Below are 16,507 nucleotides of genomic sequence, written 5' to 3'. Positions count from 1 at the left end.
TCTGTTAGAAGGGTAAACACTTGCTCCATTGAACCAGCTCATCTGGTGCTGACCTGAGGTTGTTAAAATGGAAAACATTACTGGTTGCTGTGACCTCTTCAAGAACAGCGTCTGAGTTACAAGCTCTTATTGTGGGTCAGCCTTGTCTCATTTCCCACAGAGACGGGGTTTCCTTGAGAGCTAATCCTTCCTTTATACCTAAAGTGGTATTCGAGTTTACTTTTTAAGACAAATTATCCATCTCCTGTGTTCTTCCACAAACCCCAGAATGAGGGGGAAAGGATATTTCATACCTTGACTGTCCACAGACTATTCAGGTGCTGTCTTGGAACTAAATCTTTCAAAACATCCAATCGATTTTTCATTTCTTGTGAAGGTAAGAAGAAGAAGGAGAAACAACCTGTGTTAATGCAGACTCTTTCTAAATTTTTGTCTCTAGATTCCTTCTCCAGGTCTGTGTTTGCATGACCATTCTGTGGGGGCTTCTGGACCCTTCTCCTTCCCCTCCCAGTTGATCTGAGCTGCAGTAAACTACCCATATAGCTTAGGCTACTGCAGCAGTGATCAATATGAACAACATAATACAGCTGTTTGTAAACTTATGATAACATTAAATGATTGAATTATTGCTGCAGCAGTAGCTGCTCCCTTCCTGCATCTCTTTTTTTTTTGGGGGGGGGATGGGGTGTGAGGTTGTTTTTTTTCTATAATGTCCTCTCAGGACTAAGTCTCCTTTTCTCATTTTGTATGAAATCTGTTTCCCTTTTCTCATTTTGTATGAAATATGTTAAGGGCTTGGTGTTTTAAATATCTTGAAAAGAAACAGTGGGTATTAAGGTTTGATACAAGAATAGAAGTGAGAGACAAGAAGAGAGTAAAGGACTGTGAGAAAGTAGAAGTGCACATTGGGGGTTGGCATAATGGTTAAGTTTATGTCATAGGCACAAGGTTTCATTCTTACCTTTGAGGGCAATTGTCTAAGCTTAAAATAGCTCACAAGGGTAGCTAGCCTCGTACTTTGAACTATGGAGTAAACAGTTCAGTAAAATGTTAATCCTGTTGAGTGGAGGGTGATTATATTGGTTACTTAATGGAATGTAGAACAAAGTGGGAATGAATTAAAAATTGTAAAAAAAAAATGTAAGAAAATGACAAGAAATCATTAGTTAGGAGAAACTTACATGGCTTTTGTAGCTTCTGTCTGACTACACCAGTTTAAGGGTTATGTTATCTTTTATCACCTGAAGATTAGCTGTAGATTTTAACTTGGCATGTTCTCTTTACATCAGTGTATCACAATCCGTTTCCTTGTATGAGTACATGTATTTCAGTACATTTATGAATTTCAAACCATCTGCAATAGTTGACAGAATGCTGCTCACTTCAGTTTTAGGAACTTGGTAAAATAGATTAGTTTTATCTCTGATTGACAAAATCTTTAAAAAGATAACGAGTCATTTCCTTACAGTGTGTCAGAATATGTCAGTAGTCACATTTAGACCTGTAGATATAGTTTGTTTATTCCAGGCTTCGGTTAACCCTTTACTGTGGCATGTGCCAGTGATGTAGAAATATATATATATATATATATATATATATATATATATATATATATATTCCCCCTCACAAAGTCGAACATTCAGAAACTCGAAATGCATATGGCTGACACCATATGCTCTAGTTTCTGAAGCTCGACTTTGTGAAAAAAAAACTACAAAAAAAGAACATAACACAAAAAAGTGTTTCTGCAGGGGGGCAAGCCCCCCCCTGCACCCCCCACACCCCCCGCTAATTATTTATTCCAATTCCGAGATCGCACTACAGCGCAGAAAGGGAAATCTCCTATTCTGCGATGTATGCCATTCCCCATTCACATAGTCGAGCTTCCACAGTTTCGAAAATGTAGTCTCGTCCATATGCATTTTAAGATTGCGGCCATTCGACTTTGTGAAGGGGAACCATATATATATATATATATATATATATATATATATATATATAAAGTATAAAGAAAAAACAAAGCCCCGACAAGGAAAATAACAAAAATAGCAGGTACAGAACACACTGGCAAGAATCTCAAACAATTTATTCAACTTGAATATAAATATATATATATATATATATATATATATATATATATATATATATATATATATATATTTATGTATATATATATATATATATGTATCTATACATTTGTGTGTGTGTATATATATATATATATATATATATATATATATATATATATATATTTTATATGTATATTATATTTATATATATATATATATATATAATATATGTATAGGGGCGTATCCATATTCATCAAGGATACCCACACCTCCAGGTTAGTGGCACAGCACAATGCTTCAGAGATCATCCATGTGCAACTAACAACGTCCAAAACTGCAATTCAAATTGTAGCTTGCTACAGATCACCCACCATGTCCCAGGACCCTTATTCCATATTTCTGGAAACACTGGGAAACATAAAAGTCCTACCAAACACCCTAATATTGGGTGATTTCAATTTCCCAAACATTAACTGGGAGAACTACTCAAGTACTAACTCCCTTGCCCAAAATTTCCTAGAATTTATAAACTCAAACACCCTCTATCAACTGGTCAACACTCCCACCAGAGGTGACAACATTTTATACCTGGTCATCACCAACATGGGCGACCGGTGTTCCACATTGTAGGGCAACCCCTTGCTGGTTAGATCTGACCATAAACAAATCACTTTGGATATCCACATTCCGCCCCCACCTCCGGACAAGGAAACTACCATGAAAAACTTTTCAAAAGCAAACTTCACGTTACTTAAGACCGAGGTGGAAAGTTTCAAAGCCCCCATGCTAAAGGATAACGTTGTCCAAGCTGCAAAATCCTTTACTAATGCATTCTATGGACACCTACAAGAATGCATGGATCGTGCTATCCCAAGCAAAACCAAGACTTACTCCTCCAAGAAAAGGAAACCAGTCTGGTGGACCCCTGCCATAAACAAGCTGTACAATAGAAGAAGGAAACTAGTACAGAAAAGAGTAAAATCCCATGAAGACACCCCTGATCAGTATCAGCAAGAAACTACGATCCCTCATAAAATCATCCAAGACAAGCTTCGAAAGAAAAATTGCTAAGTACTCCAAAGATAACCACAAGGCATTCTTTAGCTATGTCAAGAATCTAAGTGGCAATGTTCAGATCTGCTCGGAGTTAGTGCAGAATGGCACAAAATACACTGAACCGACCAATATCGCCAACATCCTGGCAGACAGATTCAGTGCAAACTTCACCCCCCTCTCACCCCCAAAAGGGCCCATAACCATACCAGAAGAATGTAGAGCCCCTGAAATCACAGACACTCAGGCTAAAACAGCCCTCTCCCCATGCCAAAAACACAGCATCAATGGGACTGGATGGTGTCCCAGGCTGTGTCCTACATGAGCTCAAAGAAGAACTAACGCCTCACCTAAACACACTGCTCAAACTCAGCCTCTCCACAGGCTACGTACCCAGAGAGTGGCACACAGCAACGGTTATTCTGCTCCACAAAGGTGGAGCCACAAGAGACCCCAGGAACTATCGCCCTGTAAGCCTGACAAGCTTGGTCTGCAAGGCTATGGAGTGCATCATCATGGAACTCATTAACAAAGACATTGGGAACCTCCAAACACTGGACCCTACTCAGTTTGGCTTTGTTAAGGGCAGATCATGCCTCCTAAACCTGGTGGACTTTTTTGAGATAGTTACCAAGGCTATAGACAAGGGAAAGGTGGTACAGACAGCCTATCTAGACCTGGCAAAGGCCTTCGACACCATTCCCCATTCTGGTATTATAGACAAGTTCATCAGCCTGAACATAAACCCCTACATCACAAGATGGGTTGCCAACAGGCTCATGGACAGAACCCACATGGTGAGAGTTGCAGGAGCTAGGTCCAATTCTAAGCCAGTTACAAGTGGCATCCTCAGGGCTCAGTCCTAGGACCCCTCCTGTTTGGCATATACTTCTCAGAGGTGTACAGGCAAGCACAGAAGGACTATGGCTAACCAAGTTCACAGACGACTGCAAACTAGGGGCTATAGATGACTCTCCAGCTGAAACAGACATCCTCCAAAAGGGTCTCACTGAGACGGATACCTGGTGTCAAAATCATGGCCTCAGGCTAAATGCCAAAAAGTGCATAGTCATCCCCTTTGGAAAAAAGACAAAGTACCCACAAACTATCACATAAGTGGTAGTCCTCTAAATACAGAAAATGTAATAAGGAATCTGGAGGCCCAAGCAGATAATAATCTCTCCTTTGATAATCACATTGCCATAGTGGTTAGAAAATCCTTCTGTGTGTCCCACCTAATCACAAAAGGGTTCGCATCCAGATCAAAAGAGGTCATTGTGCCCCTCTAGTCATCACTCATCACACCCATCATAGAGTACAACGCTCCATTTGGGATGTACCTTACGAGACACCTCCAACAGCTGGAAAGACCACAGAAGTACATTAAGAGGATCACTGGCCTCAAACAGATGCCCTATGCAGCTCAACTGAAGAAACTCCAGCTGTACTCAGTTGCGTACCACCTACTCAAAGGTGATCTCTGCCTGACATACAAGGCCATGTCCAACCCAGAATTGATGGACATGCTCCCCCTAAAGAAAACCTTATCCCCTCGAGCCACACGCTCTAGGGATCTAAACCTCACCACAACAATAAATAGGATGAGCTGGAGGGATAGATTCCTGTCCGAGAGACTTCCCATGCTTTGGAACAAGATTCCAATCTACATTAGGCAGAGCTCCCCGATAACACTCTTGAAGAGAAACCTTGATGAGTAGATGAGAAACAGAAAGTTTACCCTCGGGGATCACTTCATTGGCTCTACTGGATAGAGGCACAGGGAGCTAATATAAGGGGGCGGCGAAAGCCAACACATTCTGGCTAGGCTTATAAATGCCTTTGGGCAGAAAGCCTAGTACCTACCTATGAACCTATAAATCCCTAACTGTGAGTGTAGCGACCTGAGTTCATTTAGCAGCTTGGGTGCTTGAGAGTGCAGGCATGGAAGGTAGGCATCGTTATCCTGGGCGAGAGGAATGAATGTCCTGACTGGCTCATGAACACTGCTGTGCTGACTTAGGCTTTGCTGGAGGATAGTAGCATTTTGTGATGTGGGGAACTGGTGCAGGTAGGATGTGGGTTTGACCAAACTAGCTGGTGACAGTAGCCCTCGTCACATATGGAAGAGCACAAATGCAGTTAAAAGAGCATAAGCGGTCCTTGTGGTGATGCATGTTTGCTCAAGGTGATAGGCCATTACAGTACCTAATAGCTGGGATACCACTGAGGGAACATGCAAGCCCAGTGCCTGCCTTTTAATGATGGTGTATTCTTAGGACAAAATGATCACCCCTTTTGCTTTATAAATGGTGCTTATGATCTGATAATTTTTTTCTGCTCCCCTGCATACCTTTTCACCTCCTTTCCCCATCCAAGTTTTTCATCCCTTCAGTCTCATTACTTCCTCAGTTTCTACCAGATACCTCTCCTGCAAAGGACTTCATTCACTTCTCATCAAAATTCCACCAGAAACCCAGTCATCCAAGCTTTCCTCCATTCCAGGTTCCTTCTTAAATCTTTTACTTCTTTTGTACAGCCCCTGATTCATGTCGTAACCTGTCACTGTGTACTGGTTATGCTCTTGTTAAATGGAAAGCAGTCAAAAAAATTCCACTTCACAAATGTTATAATCCTACCCAATCCAAGAGCTGTTGACATACTGCAAACCTTTCCTCACTATCCAGAAAATTTAAAAAGCTTCCCTAGAAGTAAATATTATGTTTTTACTTAGCAGTAATTTTATTTTTATTTCATGTCATCTTGGCTTAGACCACTTTTAGTGTTCACTTGTCATATTTTAAGCCATAAGTATAATTTTCAGAAATAAGGTTAAAGGGCTCAACTGGAGCAGTATTTGCTGATCTGCAAGCCTTCAGATTTATTGATGATTCTTTTTTGTAAAAAAAAAAATATCCTTTGTATGTTTCTCAGGTGACTTTGCATTCTGTTTCTGATGCCTGTTTTTTTTTTGACTGTTTTGGCCACTCTTCAGTCAATAGTTTCTCAGGCCTTTCATTTTTTTGTCTTTATTAAAACTCTCCTGGCTAACTTCCATTAGCAGGCTGTGATCTGTTATGGATGAGTTGTTCCTTAGAATGCCCCCCCCCCCCATAGCTCTCAAAAAGTCAAAGACAAATATCAACAGAATCACGAACAAATCCAGAAATACAGGGACACTTTTAAAATATTAATACTGTTAACTTGCGGTACTGACAGAATATGAGTTAGTATACATTTTCTGAAGTAAAAGAACTTTGTAACTCTATTGTCATTATGTATAATTCACTGCCTTATTTCCAGAAGTCATCAGTTTTAACAGGGATTAATAGGGACATAGCTAAGTACGAGTCAAAATCCGGGACAGGTGAGAGGTATGCCCCCCATCCGCATTAAACTGCAAATGAATACAAGGCAACTTCAGTATATTGTGTTCCTGTTTAACACACATATGACTGTTAGTGAACTACAGAACCAAATCTATGACTTTGGGTGTACCCCAGCATCTTAGCTTGGATTCTCTTTTCCTTTCCTTCCAAAATCTCTGATATCCTCAGACAACTAATTGACTCACTAGACATGATATGTAGGTGTATGACTCTAAATTTCTGTAAGTGTTGACACTGCCATCATTAATGTTCTGAGTCAGTTAAACATAGGGACTCAATCGCACTAAACCACTTAACACACAAAGCAAGGAAATCATCAACAGAGGGTACTCCTCCCCAAACTTAATTATGTTGTTCCCCTATTATCTTTATCCAGTCCTCAGAATGCTAGTACACTATCAACAGCCTCACACTGAAGGCAGTTTGAGGTAGAAAGAATAAAACCCTGTTCCTTGGCTACAGTAAGCAATTCTTGAGCAACTCAGAGTCTTAATCCTTTGCATTAATTGCCAGACGGCTCATCACAGTATCTTACTAAACTCTAAAGACTCCCCCATTATAAAGAGATTCACTCAGCTGTTTGTGCAACCATTTTCAGGTTTACTTTTCTTGTTTTCAGCCCTCCTGTTGCCTGCTGACTCTCATTCGTCGTACCCTTGCTTGTAAGATCACAAAAAGCTGGACCCGTATTATTAGTTTGCCACTTTCTACACACTCAAATACTGCAAGAACCTTCTGTAAACTTGCTGTGCCCCCCACACCCCCCTACTTTAATATACCAACTCTGAGATTGCACTACAGTGACGAAAACGGCAAAATAACCAAGGCGGCCAAGTGATTTATTTCCCAGGGAAACAGTTTGCTTGTATGCCATTTCGTGCTTTCAAGTTCGATCAAGACACATTCAAAAGAATGCGTCTTCGATCATATAATAGGGAACCGATTATTGTACTGCAGTTACTTTACTGTTGAATATTTGTGTAATAGTCTTTCACTTGTAGCTTTTGGCCTGGGTCATGGCTGGAAAGTGTCCTTGGACAAGCCCACTTACCCAATTAACAAATGATAAATAAGAACTTAAAAGAAAACTCCACCCTAGAACTAAAAAAAAAAAAAAATTCACTCATCTTTGTTTCCTGACGTATTTTAACACCTCAAAATCACTCTAAGTGCTTTATTTGTAATTTTAGCCTGTTTTCCACAACATAACTTCCAGTGGGACTTGATGTATTGAGGTGATCTTGTACTCCATCAGCCATTTTTCTTTTCCAAAATACTTTGTATGACTCATGCCAGACATAAGGAAGTAACTTGAATTTCCATGCCATTGACATATAGTGGGATTTGGGAGGCTCACTGTTATTTTCTTTACCTTCTGTAAAAGGGCTGCTTCTTTTCCGTCTCTAATCACCTTCATTTGTGTTTAGCTCAAACCTTGCTTTACACTATACTTAAGTTTTCCAGCTACAGCCAGAAAAGTAACTAAATTGCAGGCCTTTGCTCAGGGTTTTCTTTTGTAGTCTGAGGAATTGATTCTGCAAGGGTCAGTCAGTGCAATGACAGTTTTGACACCTCTGCAGTAGTGTGGGGGGACTCTCAATTCCTCTTGAACTACAAAGGAAAACACTGAACAAAGACCTGCAATTTAGTTACTTTTCTGGTTGTAGGTGGATAACTTCTAAGTATAGTGTAAAACAAGGTCTGACCCAAACATAAATTAGGGTGATTGGAGACAGAAAAGAAACTGCCGTTTTACAGAAGGTAAAGAAAGTAACAGTGACCCTCCTAAATACCAATGTGAGAGTGTTCAATCTCGCCGTTTGTTCTTACACCTGGGTTCGGAGCCGATCCTCGGCTCCGTGTTGGCCGCTTGGCAAAGCTCTGCATCGAGAAGAAGCTCGAGACCAACCTATTTCCCACAATCCCCCTCTGCCTTTACCTCAGATCTAGTTTGCCGCTGCAACGTTCGCATCATTTTTTTTGATGAGCTCGGACCACCTGAAAGCTAAGATTATATTTATCTAATAATTTTTGAATAATTTTTCTTCTACTTTACTTAAAGTTGTTGTGTGTGTGTGTGTAGTGAGTCGATGGCTTTCTCGAGTACGTTTATAATTTTTATATACATATGTTAAGTTAGTTCCCTCGGGGCCTACCCCACCCCTTTAAACTTTATATCTTACAAACTCTGGATTTGACTTTAACTACCGGATTTGACATATATTGCTGGATTTGACTTTATTACTGACTATTCCTGTTCAACTAGCGCACTGTTTAACTTTTTTGATTTTAGTGTTACCATGTCTGAAAAAGCTAAATCAGGCTTCAAACGGTGCCAATGTGGACAGAAAATGTCTGTCACAGATAATCATAGTTCCTGCGTCTACTGTCTTGGCCCTCTCCATCTACAAGAAGACTGCTCCATCTGTCATTCTTTCAGTGGAAGGGTCATGACAGATAGGCGCAGGAAACTTATGGATAGAGGCCTTTTGAAGCCTGCATTCCAAGAGGCTCTGGATGCATCAGACCAGACATCTAAATCCTCGAAGGAATCGAAGACGTCGGAGCCCATGTCATCGGCTCCGAGTTCTTCATTTAAGGTTCGCTCACCGGTTCCACAGACCTCGGGGCCGAGTGTTGAACCTTTGTCCATTACCGAGCCTCGAGTCTTGGAACCGGTGACGGAGCTTCCACCTCCTGTGCTCTTGAGGTCGGCTCCGTCTTCGATTCCTTCGACGCGTTCTTCTAGGCCCCTCTCCGACACCGATGTAGACCGCGTGGTGCAGAAATTAATGGAGAATACGGCCTTGTCCAAACTCATTTCTGTCTCCTCCCAGTTGGTGTCGAGACTCGAAGGCCTTCCCTTATCTCCATCTGTTCCTCCTCCGAGGCCTATTCAGTCTTCGGAGCCGGGAGAGGCTGACCTGATGATTGTGGAGCCCTCGGTGCCGGAACCGTCCTTCTCTCGGTCGGCACCGTTCACCTCGACTCTAACGGACCCATTACCGGAATCGCAGAGCCGAAGATCCATCCTTGGTTCTGGGACCGAGAGTTGGACTGACGTTTCGGTTCCGACTCTCCCTCTCGGAGCCTCGGCTCGGATCGACTTGGCTCCGTCCTCGGGGTCGATACCCTCTGTTCCCGTCTCGGGGATTCCTCCGCTTTCTTCGGATCCGAGGGATTCCTCGACTCGAGACCCGGGGGCCTTCGACCTCATGAGGAAGGTGTTGTCGACTTAGACAACCACTTCAGCAGAAACAGCTTCTCCTTCCCATAAGGGTCCGTTATCCTCCTCTGCACCCACGGCTACGTCAAAGCGTCGAGCACCGGTGTCTCAGTCGCCCCCAGAGGGTGCCCCCTCTTCCTCGGAGGCTTCATTGGATGCTCCCCCCGAGGAAGTTCCGAGGAAAAGGTTGTGTAAGAGGAGACACTTGGATTCTCCACAAGAATCCCTGACATCGGACACTGACTTAGATGAGTCAGAAGGGTCCCCAAAGTCACCCTCAGAGGATGTCTCCTTTTCTGACATCCTGGAGATCCTAAAACAGAGAGGTGATTGGCAAGCCCTACCCCCTTCTGAGGATGAGTTAGTCTTGCTGAAGGCATTTGGTGCTCGCCCTTCCTCCTCCTGGGTCACTCCGCCCTTCGATGAGTTGATGGAATTGATTGCTCGAAGGGCGTGGGAGACACCTGACACAGTGGAGCCAGTCCCTAGAAAGCCAAATAAATATATTACTGCCCCTCAAGACAAGGTTTATCTTACAAAGGGAGTTCCAGTGGACGCTATGGTGGTGGCAGCGGCCATGAAAAAGGAGATGTCTGAATCTTCCTCATCTGTCCATCCGCCTAACAGAGATTCTAGGACTATGGACAGGTATGGGAAGCGCATTTTTAGTTCAGCGGCTTTTTCCATGCGATCCCTGAACCGTTTGACCCATTTCACACGGTTACAGAGGGATCTAATCAAAGAGTTGGGAGATACCCTCCAGGGTACTACAGATGCTGCTGTCTCGGAGAAAGTTACAGCACAACTCAATACCCTTACATCTATTGTGAACTCGTCCATGAGGCTGATTTCATATGCAGCCAAAGGATCGAGTAGGGCTGCGGCTTCAGCGATTGCTCTTCGTAGACAATCCTGGATACGCTTATGTTCCTTTGCGGAAGCCTTCAAGTCTTCCTTTACTAACGCCCCATTTGACGGTGCCACTCTCTTTGGTCCAAAAGTAAAGGAGACCCTTACCCGGTGTGAGCAGGAGGAAAAGACTCTGTCTGCTGTCGGAGTCCGTTTTTCCACCCCATCCAGACCGTACCCCAAAGGGCAACGTGGTGGAAAAATGTGGTTTCGGAAACCCCAAGGTTCTTTCCCAGGCACACAGGGTGATGCCCCCTCTAGAGGCAGAGGAGGGGGCAAAGGTGGAAGACGTCGCCCTGGTGGCAGAGGGGGTCCACAAAATCAAGGTGACAGGGATACACTCCCCGGGAAACCTTTCCAGCACTCCTGAGAGGAGGCCCGACCGTCCTGCTCTGGAGGCAGTCGGGGGTCGCTTAGCTTTATACCCTCAGGCCTGGCAAAGTCTTGCATCAGACAATTGGGTAAAAAGCATTGTTACCAGAGGTTACAGAATTCATTTCCTATTGCCCCCATTTCCACAGAAAAGACTCCCAGATGTACCGCCCCATCTGCGAGACCCTGCAGCTATAGAAATTTCAAAGCTGCTAGAAAAAAGAGTCATCCAACCAGTCCCGGCGGACCAAAGAGGATTCAGAACTTACTCAAGGTTCTTTTTAGTTCCAAAAAAGACAGGGGACTGGAGGCCAATTCTGGACCTAAGCAAACTCAATACCTTCGTCAAGAAAGAAAAGTTCCGGATGGTCACGCTTCAATCGATCCTTCCATTCTTACAGAAGGACGACTGGATGTGCTCAATAGATCTAAAGGACGCGTACTACCACATCAAAATGGCCAGGGCGTCCAGGGATCACTTGCGCTTCCGGCTGTGAGCCAGTCACTTTCAGTTTCGAGCCCTGCCCTTTGGTCTGACCTCAGCCCCCAGGGTTTTCACCAAATGTATGGCAGTGGTAGCATCTCACTTGAGACGCCTAGGATTCCAGGTGTTTCCGTATCTGGACGACTGGCTCCTTTCTGCCACCACCGAGCGTCGACTGATTCAGGCCAGGGATTACATACTACAACTCTGTGTTCAACTCGGAATTTCCGTAAATTTCGAAAAATCTGTATTACAGCCATCACAGCATATCTCATTCATAGGAGCAGAATTGGATACACGTTGTTTAATCCTAAGGCTTCCTCCAGAAAGAATAGCCTCCCTACAAAACCATACATCTCTCCTCCTGTTGTCCAAAAAATCCCCAGCAAAACTGGTTCTAAAGGTTTTGGGTCTCATGGCAGCTTCCCTCATTGCGATACCCTTGGGAAGACTGCACACGAGAGTTTTTCAATGGCTACTGTTTGCACAATGGTCGTTCCAACAGTTACCCCTGACACACGAAATTCGCATCACGAACATCTGCAAAATGCACCTGTCTTGGTGGCTTCAGACTTGCAATCTGTCTGCCGGACGACCATTTGTACTAACCACGCCGACGGCTACGGTGACCATGGACGCTTCCCTGATAGGGTGGGGGGGCATCTTTCAGGGACGGACAGTCCAAGGCGAATGGACCAAATTGGAGTACAATCTGCACATCAATGTTCTAGAGATGAGGGCAGTGTTTCTAGCGTTGCAACACTTTTCTCCCCTTCTCCCTCTAGGGACCATTGCAGTTCAGTCGGACAACATGTCCGTAGTCTGGTACATAAACAAGGGGGAACCAAGTCTTATCAACTATGCAGAGAGGCCATGAGAATCTGGCAATGGGCAGAGTCCACGGGTCGCTTTCTGATAGCAACGCACATCCCGGGGTTATCCCACGTCATAGCGGACAGGTTGAGCAGAGCCATCCTGTTACCTCACGAGTGGTCCCTCAAACGAACAATTGCGGACATGATATTTCGCAAGTGGGGCCAGCCTTGCTGCGATCTGTTTGCGTCTCCAATGAACGCCAAGTGCCGAAGCTATTTTGCCCTATTACCCCCTCCAGGGGAAGTCCCCAGGGATGCTCTGGTTCACGATTGGCCCCCAGGCCTCCTGTACGCCTTTCCTCCTATTCCTCTGATTGCAAAATTTCTACAGAAAGCCAACAACCTGGAGAGGACAATAATCCTCATTGCCCCATTCTGGCCTCGTCAAATTTGGTTTCCCTTTCTTCAAGCACACCAAATTCGGGAACCCTGGATCCTGGACCCGGAGCCGGATCTACTGACCCACTCGTCAGGGGCTCCCCACCCGTCGCTACTCTCCCTCAGACTAGCAGCTTGGCTGCTCCGCTTCCCTTCTTAGCCAGGTCTGATCTTCTTTCCCCTGCAGTTCAAAATATTCTAGTGGCTTCTCATAAGGCTTCCACTACGAAGATTTACACTAGTAAGTGGAAGCGTTTTGTACACTGGGCAACTACACAACAATTGGATCCCGTAATAGCCCCACTAAACCGAGTCTTGGAGTTTTTATCCGTACTTTTCCACCAAGGAGCCTCTCCTGCCACTTTGAGAGTTCAATTGGCTGCCATTTCAAACTTTCATGTGGGAGAAAATGGGGCGCCTATTATGGCTCATAGACTTTGTAAGGCCTTCCTAAAAGGATCTTTCCATATCAGACCACCAGTGAGAGTTGCTACATCACCTTGGAATTTGAACCTTCTATTATCACAGCTAATGCTGCCACCTTTTGAACCAGCCTCTTTCTGTTCTTTGAAGTTTTTGTCATGGAAAACCCTTTTTCTGGTAGCTATCACATCAGCCAGACGGGTATCGGAACTTCAAGCTCTTTCCGTTAAACACCCATATATGATTTTTCACCCTGATAGAGTATCTCTTCGCACTAATCCATCCTTTCTTCCCAAAGTTTGCTCCGTCAATAACATTAATCAGTCCATTGAGCTCCCCACATTTTTCTAAAACCATTCCAATAAGATGGAATATATGTTACACAAGTTAGATGTTCATAGACAACTCAGGTTTTACTTGGATAGAACAAAGGATCACAGAAAAACAGATCAGCTCTTTATAGCCTTTGCAGACAGCAGAAAGGGCATGGCAGTTACAAAACGAACCCTTTCCAAATGGCTTTCCGATTGTATTATTTTTGTTTATACTGCCTCTGAGCAGAATTTACCTGTCAAGCCCAAAGGGCATTCTACAAGATCAGTATCTACATCCCTGGCTCATGCAGCCCGACTACCGTTGGACACTATTTGTGCGGCTGCCACTTGGTCTAAGCCACATACATTCATTACTCATTACAAAGTAGATAAGGTTTCCAGGGACAGAGCAACCTTTGGTTCCACTGTGCTCAGGAACGTTCTCCCGCGAGTTCCTCAGGAACACGGAGCTAGGGACGCTACCCAGGTGTAAGAACAAACGGCGAGATTGAACACTCTCACATATAGAAGTTATGTCCTTACCATAACGTTCCATGTGCAGTGTTCATCTCGCCTTTGTTCTTACATTCCCACCCTCAGGAAGAACGTCCAGTTTAGGTGTCTGGTTTGGTTCTCCCGTTCCTGCTTTTGTTCAGTTGTTGCGGCTGTGTTTCAGCTATGCTTTGCATGTATGTGTTATGTTCACTCCTGTTGGGTTCTGGTTTGTTTGCAAACTAGATCTGAGGTAAAGGCAGAGGGGGATTGTGGGAGATAGGTTGGTCTCGAGCTTCTTCTCGATGCAGAGCTTTGCCAAGCGGCCGACACGGAGCCGAGGATCGGCTCCGAACCCAGGTGTAAGAACAAAGGCGAGATGAACACTCCACATGGAACGTTATGGTAAGGACATAACTTCTATTTATATGTAAGTGGCATGGGAATTCAAAGTTACTTCCTTATGTCTGACATGAGTCATACAAAGTATTATGGGAAAGAGAAAGGGTTTGTACAGGATCACATTGATACATCAAGCCCCATTGGTAGCAGTGTTGTGGAAAACGGGCTAAAATTGCAAATAAAGCACTTAGAGTGATTTTAAGGTGTTAAAATAGGTCAGGAAACAAAGATAGCGTGAAAAAAAAAATTTTTAGTTCTAGGGTGTAGTTTTCCTTTTAAGTATAAGACCGCAAATCCCCAAACACAGAGCCAGTACTCTGTAAAAGAAAAACAATGCACCATGGTGACAGTAAAATAATTAAGTGCAGGGGGGGGGGGCTGGAACTGTTGTTAAACTGTTAATCTGGTGAGTTAGGGAGGGGAAAGCTTTTTACGCAGAGATAGGGGATCCATATCCGAGACATGTCTGAAAAAATGATACATTTTGAAAGTTGACAGAATAAATAAAATCATAGTAAGGATATATTAAAGGAGAACATGCATAATTTCCTTCATCATTTTGTGAGGAAAGTCCTATTTTGTAAGGCTTATACACATCAGTGGTACCTAAAAGGTATGGCAAAGAATATGACCAGATTGAGTATGGGCCACGACAGCTCAGATTTTCAGTTAAATTAATAAAACTTTCATCAGCTAGCTTATCCTTTGACATTGACTTCTACTGGATTGTTTTACCACTATGTTACCGAGACACTTCTGAGCACCAGTGTTCTTTTTTTTTCTGAAGAAAACAAGTCCTTACTGGTAATCCTTGTCTGTAGGTTTCTTAAGCATGTCTCCACTCAGTGCGTCTGTGATGCATTTAATCAGTTTTCCTATCACACATTTCAAAACACTGTGAACTGAACGTTCAGTCCATCATCGGAACAGGATCTGATAAGGCCTCCTTTGAAGGGGAAATCACATCTGTGCCATCCTCCACCATATGGGGACATGGCTTTAGGTTCATTCCTGTATGTTAGGAATTCTGCTGCAGTTATCCTGCTGTAATGTCTACAGATGTCCTTCGTGTTTCACTGTTGCAGTCATCACCTGTGGGTTATCCCTACTGTGGTAGCCCTCGGTCGGCCCAAATACCAGAGTCAATGTTTTTGTGCGCCGGCTGCCGTCGCCTGTAGTCCTATGTCAGGTTGTCAGTGCTATAAAGTAAGGCAGCCGACGTCATTACATCAGTCTTTCTTGACGTGGAGCCCATAGCAGAAGCAGTTTGCACGAGTGCCGGTCATTCGCTACCAGAAGTTTGATTTCAGCAGAAAATGTCTAAAGCTAAGTACCCCGTTGGGGACCCTTTTTTCTTACACTAACCGATGTCCGAAAAAGTTATCAATTGTCTCACCTGTGAAAAGCATCTTACTGCATCACTTGTTTAGGCTCAGACCACAACGTCCCTCGTTGCTGGTTCTGTGCCCTCTTTAATGCGAGAACCATTCACCATAGAACTCTTTTTGTAGACCGTTATTTTCGTGTTCCATCTTCGAATTCCGATATGGCATCCATCAGCCAACAATCTGTTGACATTCCGAAAAAATGTGGAGATAAAGATGGAGACAGGCCACAGAAAGCTAAGCCTTCCAACGATGCTACCGCTAAGCAAGTCGTCAGATCTCTGGAATTCAGTGAGGCACTTTCGCAGCCCCTGATGCCCATCTCGATTTCTGCACAGGCCTCTGCCGAGACCCTTTTGGTGTCCAGTATGCCGCAGAAATGTACTTTGTCTTCCAACCCTTTGGCTGTCTCTGCCTCGGTTGGGTCCGGAGCCGCGATGCAGGCACTGGCTTCCAAGGAGGCCTTTTGCACTATCAGTTCTAGACAAAAACTGATGTTTTCACATCTGACCACCGCTTCTCAGAGAGCGACGGATTTTCTCAGGCCTAGAAGCCAGGCCACACCTAGGAAATCTGCTTCTAGCCACCATCTTGCTACTGCTCCCCCACCCCAAGCTCAAATGCTTAAAATGTCAGAGAATCTCATCTCTGTAATCCGAGGTACTCAGGCCCCCATTCCTAAAAGGAAAAGCATCCTCGTCCAGAAATTATGACAGATCAAGAGTCTGAGGAATATGAT

At 43.9% G+C, this 16,507-nt stretch overlaps 1 protein-coding gene across 2 annotated transcripts in view; it reads right to left on the bottom strand.

Moving 5' to 3' along the window:
* MAK16 (MAK16 homolog) overlaps positions 1–16,507 on the bottom strand; it is a 1,440,501-nt gene that overhangs the window by 272,016 nt on the left and 1,151,978 nt on the right. The window contains exon 4 of one of the 2 annotated variants that reach the window (XM_044083007.1): positions 5,679–5,700. The exons of the other annotated variant lie outside the window; for it this stretch is intronic. Coding sequence (XP_043938942.1) covers positions 5,679–5,700 — 22 coding nt within the window. The remainder of the gene's footprint in view (positions 1–5,678; positions 5,701–16,507) is intronic. 2 annotated transcript variants of the gene reach the window in all.

This window comes from Protopterus annectens, chromosome 9.part0, assembly GCF_019279795.1.
Source record: "Protopterus annectens isolate FY-2018-M chromosome 9.part0, PAN1.0, whole genome shotgun sequence".
Classification (NCBI taxonomy): domain Eukaryota; kingdom Metazoa; phylum Chordata; order Ceratodontiformes; family Protopteridae; genus Protopterus; species Protopterus annectens.
This window is presented reverse-complemented; position numbering and strand designations above follow the sequence as displayed.